General features: G+C 34.2%; 1 protein-coding gene across 1 annotated transcript; it reads right to left on the bottom strand.

Moving 5' to 3' along the window:
- On the bottom strand, window positions 1-4475 carry ADG1 (ADP glucose pyrophosphorylase 1). The gene is made up of 8 exons (XM_079008279.1): window positions 4126-4475; window positions 3255-3551; window positions 2712-3161; window positions 2529-2632; window positions 2336-2447; window positions 2127-2225; window positions 1934-2053; window positions 1-345 (listed from the first exon to the last, which is right to left on the bottom strand). The coding sequence occupies exons 1-8, from the start codon at window positions 4387-4389 to the stop codon at window positions 229-231; spliced, it is 1563 nt and encodes a 520-aa protein (XP_078864405.1). The 5' UTR covers window positions 4390-4475; the 3' UTR covers window positions 1-228.
- Window positions 4476-5467: the final 992 nt, after the last annotated feature.

Below are 5467 nucleotides of genomic sequence, written 5' to 3'. Positions count from 1 at the left end.
TTGAAAAAGGAACATGAAATGTACAACTGCTAAAGCAAAGATACAGTATTCACCGGTGTTACATGACAACATCCAAACTCAGTTAACCTCATCAGCTACAAGGGAAGTAAAGAAGAGGAGAGTCTATTGGGTTTTACTTTTTTTATTTAATTAAAATGGAATTTTTACATTTCATATCGTGGTAAGCTTCCTCTTCATCAAAACATCATATCATAATGTACCTCATGTCTAGATTATGCTTCCAGAAGGAATTAACGCGTCTTTGATAACTGTAACGATCCCGCTTTTTATAAAGTACCCATCTGTTTCCCTTGCTGCTTCTTGAACATTATCGCTGTTTATAATCTGACATCACAAAAGAAAATTGTAAAAATCACATCTTTCTCATCTTGTGATATTGTTAACTTTTTTTTCCTATCCAAAAAAGAGTAGAACATGGTGGCACACAACTATTCGATAGGAGAAACTTTTGAATATTTTGTCTAACCCATAAAGGTAGAAAAGGGTGGTGGGTCAAAGACTATGATGTCAATATAGGACAAAAATTGATGTCACTAGGCCATGAATTGCAATTTTTTGTCTCACAAACAAGGTGGTGCGAAACGGGATATCTAACCTAATAAATGAAAATCAATTTTGCCAAATGTCATGTTTTCATTAAATTTGACACATGTCATTTTTTAAGAGTTTTCGAATTATTTCTTTTCCACTTGTCATTTTTTTAAAATTTTCATTTTTCTTAAATTTAAAATCCACATTTTAATGAGATTTATATATGTAAAGTAGATCATCCTATTAAATTTCATAATAAAATGCTCTACAACCTTTATTATTTACTTTATTTATTATATTCTTTGTATTTATGTAAAATTATTACTTTAAAAAATATGTAATGCTTATAATTTTATATTAAATTTTTTTTATAAACCCGTGTAATACACGGGTCTCACACCTAGTGATGTTAATAAGACAAAACGGACAGTTTTTTGTTTCACCCAAAAAGGTAAAAGAAAGAGGACTGATGTTAATAAGACAAAACGTACAACTTTTTATTCCACCCAAAAAGGTAAAAGAAAGAGGACTGATGTTAATAAGACAAAACTTGCAACTTTTTGTTCCAACCAAACAGGTAAAAGAAAGAATATTACTAATGTTAATAAGATAAAACTTATGACTTTTTGTTCCACCAAAAAAGGTAAAAGAAAGAATAAGACTAATGTTAATAAGACAAAAATTGAAAATTTTTGTCTATCCAAAAAGGTATGACAGGATAGGACAAAAACTGTAACTTTTTGTCATATACAAAAAGGGTGGGACCAGGGTTGATGCTCAATAGGACAAAAACTACAACTTTTTGTCATACACAAAAAGGGTGGGACCAGCGTTGATGTTCAATAGGACAATAGGACAAAAAATGTAACTTTTTGTCATACACAAAAAGGGTGGGACCAGGGTTGATGTTCAATAGAACAAAAACTACAGCTTTTTGTCATACACAAAGTAGAACAGGGTGAGACCAGGATTGATGTTCAATAAGACAAAAACTACAACTTTTTGTCCTACCCAAAAAAGTAGAACAGGGTGGGACCAGGGCTGATGTTCAACAGGACAAACTACAACTTTTGCCAAAGTATCTATGTTAATTGGAAAAAAAGTTAAAACTTTTTGTCCGAACCAAAAAGGTAGAACAGAGTGGGAAAGGGACTCGCTCTCGATTTGTAGTTTGTGCAAAAGACATAAATGCCCTCATTAGCTTCATGTGAGCAACCAAAAAGGTAGAACAGAGTGGGAAAGGGACTCGCTCTCGATTTGTAGTTTGTGCAAAAGACATAAATGCCCTCATTAGCTTTCATGTGAGCTAGCCCTAGAAAGTCTGTTGAGTAGTCCATGTAGGAAAATATTGAACTGAAAGCAAGTTATTACAAGAAGTTACCTTAACATTGTCTCCTATGCGTGCATTCTTGTCAATAATCGCTCTTTTGATATGAGTATTTTTCCCAATACCAATTGGAACACTACCATTGGCAGCAAGAAGCTCCCTATCAGCATCCGTCTGCAAAATACATAAATTTCAATGATAATTTTAATATTTTATAACCTAGAAAAATAATTTTTTAAATTATTACCTCGTAATAATCTGCTCCCATCAGCAATGAATCTTCAATTACCGCACCTTCAGCTATGCAAGATCGAAGCCCAACAACCGAATGATGAATCTTGCAGTTCTGTACAACAAAGTTTTTTTAAACTTATTATCATATAAAAAAAAGTGTGACATCAATCATGTTATGACATTTTCGATAAAAAAAAATGGCATTGAGCATGATTTTCTAACCTTAATGACACACCCTTCACCAATAACACTATCGGTGACATCAGCATCAAGCATCTTGGAAGGAGGTAGGTATCGAGGTTGAGTGTAAATCGGGGATGATCGATCATAAAAGCTACATCAAACATCCAACACCATAAATGTCTGTGTCTGTGACTGTAACTGTGACTGATGTTAGGTTCAAAGATGAAATTACCTGAAATCTGGGATTGGCTTTTTTGTGATACCCAAATTGGCATTGTAAAAAGCCTCAATGGTACCAATATCTTCCCAATAGCCATCATAAAGGTAAGCTTGTACCTATATAGATTATATAAAAAAATTTATAACCATATTGATTACTTGTTAAAAAAACAAAGAAAAGTTAAAAGAAACATACTCTTAGGCCAATAGAAGTTGCACCAGGGATAACTTCACTTCCAAAATCATTAGCTCCAGGAAACTTATCCCTCAGCAAATCCAACATAACATCTTTGCTGACAACATATATTCCCATACTAGCAATATAAGGCATCTCTTTAGCTCTCTCTTCATCAAGCCCTAAGATTGTGGTATCAACTTTCATAGCTTTTAGTTGCTCTCCTTTTGGTTTTTCTGCAAATTCAATTATACGCCCTTCTTCATCAATCTTCATTAGTCCAAATGCAGTTGCACGTTTTTCATCCATTGGTAAAGCTGCTACAGTGATGTCAGCATCAGTTTCTCTATGAGCTTGAACAAATCTCTCATAATCCATACGGTATAAATGATCTCCAGCAAGGATTAGGTACTCTAGAACATTGTGCTCTTCAAATAGCCACAAATACTGCCTCACTGCATCAGCAGTCCCCTGTAACAAATTGAACATAAATAGTTTCATGACATTTTTACCCTTTTTGAAATCACAGATTCATATCTTGATTGTTATTTGTTAATTAATTACCTGGAACCAGTTTGGATTTTCTGGGCTTTGTTGCGCAGCAAGGACTTCAACAAACCCTTCATTCTTGTAGCCACCCATGTTGCTTGCATAAGCACGTGACAGGTGGCGATTGAGTGATGCAGAATTGAACTGTGTGAGAACATAAATCTTTGATATGTTGCTGTTTAAGCAGTTGCTGACAGGAATGTCGATAAGCCTGTAGTTTGCTCCTAAAGGAACAGCAGGCTTTGCCCTTTTCTTTGTTAAAGGGTAAAGACGTGTCCCAGCTCCACCTCCAAGTATTATCCCAAGAACACTCTGCAGAAATCAGACATGCATTACAAAACCTGGTTGTTGTAAGAGTAATAAGCCATTTATATCAAACAAGAGATGACAGGAATGCATTACAAAATTACACAAAAGCATGGATTCTTTAGCTAATTGAGATATTGACGATAACAAAGCTCATGATCCCAAAAAATATTGAGTTCGATTCATCTTTTAGCATCGTGAAATCTCAGATTCTCTGTTAGTTTTTGCTTCTCACGATATAATTTAACTGATTGTCTGATTTCCTTTCCTTTTCTCATATCCGTTATCGATATAAACGAGTCAATCTCTTTCTGTCTCCTAGGTGAATTTCCTCTATCACCTTTCGTGAAATCACGAATAGTTCCTCGACTTCTACTTCTAGTGAATTTCAATTAAGTTTTCTCCAAACTCCTGTCTACAAACTTTACAGAATTATAGTTCACCACGCATTATTACTCTACTAGATCTGAACAGAACTTTAGTTCAAAATTTTCGAAATTTGCGTGAAAATATCTGAGTACAACATACAATTAATTGGTGATCATACTGAAAATGACAGATAGAAAATGAGGGACCATACTTGACTAGCGTCAGGATCAAGACATGTCTGCGAATTTTTGGAATCGGAAACAGCTTTGGGAGAAACAACCACAGAAGCTCTACCTCCATGACGGCGTGGTCGTACGGATGATACCGAAGATACCTTGTCTCCGGACAGATGAGACGAAGCAAACGATAAACTCCGAAAGGACGACGACGAAGAGCGGAGGTCTCTCCGTTCAGCAGTAATGCCGGAGGAAGAAGAGAAGCAATGAGGTGGCTTCAAGGCTCCGACCGCTGCCATTGATAGTTACAGAGGTGAAAGTGCGTTTGTGAGCTTGAAAGAGACTGAACTCGTGAAGTGTGGGGTGGAGTGTAGTGGAGTATGATAGATCTGGAAAACTACTCCTTCGTATCAATCCATGAAGCTTGTAAATTCTCGCTTTTGCCCCTGAGTTTAATTCGATATTACTTTTCGTTACAAATGAGGAATACATGAATTCAAAAAGACTGATTTAAACTCTTGTTTTATTTTCAAAGGTTAAAGACAAAATCATAAATGGTTTCAGTCATTCTGTAGTAAAGGGACCATTTATGTACTTTTATGGAAGGTTAAATTTTACAAAAGAATGATAGAATATAATAATTTGTTACATGGTTAAAAAGTATGATAGATTTTTTTTTTTTAACATTTAGCCCAACAAATAAAAGGTGTATGAATTTACTCCAAACCTAATTATTGAATCTGTAGTTGAAAAAATTGTCTTGTAATGTTTGATAAAATTAATTTTGATTAAGATTTATATTGGTAAAAATATATGTCTTTTTCTAAATAGAAAATGTAGTTTTAAAAAAACATTTTTTTTAGTACAAATAATTTTTTTGTATAATCTTTACTAACTTCACTCGTATAATATCGATTTCTAAAATTAAAAAAATGCAATAGTTAATTTAAAATTCCACTTGTAGAAGCTTGTTGCATGTGAAGACATTTTTTTAGCTAAAGTTATAAATAGTTAGATAATTTATAGTTGTTTAGAAACAACTTTGTTACAAATTTTGCCACATTTTAAAATGCTATTATTTTAACAACATGGTTATTAGTGGAGGGCAATACGGGTAATTTGAGGCAATTGAGCAGGCTTGTCAATATTCACGTGGCCCTTGTGTGAACTTTCTCTTTTTAGCGACGGACTTTATTTGCTTAAAATAACGGCGTCGTATTATGTTGATTAATTTAAAATTTGGTCACGTGAGCTGGTTACTTTGAGTGAAGAAGAGGACATGGGAAGGGTATATTTGGGAATAAATAAATGAGGGGAACCGCCCTGTTCCGTTATAACTGGACAGTGTAGCTCTGAAATTAAGGGATAAGAATCGTC

Source organism: Lactuca serriola, chromosome 7, assembly GCF_051521515.1.
Source record: "Lactuca serriola cultivar US96UC23 chromosome 7, Lser_US96UC23_V15, whole genome shotgun sequence".
Taxonomy (NCBI): Eukaryota; Viridiplantae; Streptophyta; class Magnoliopsida; order Asterales; family Asteraceae; genus Lactuca; species Lactuca serriola.
This window is presented reverse-complemented; position numbering and strand designations above follow the sequence as displayed.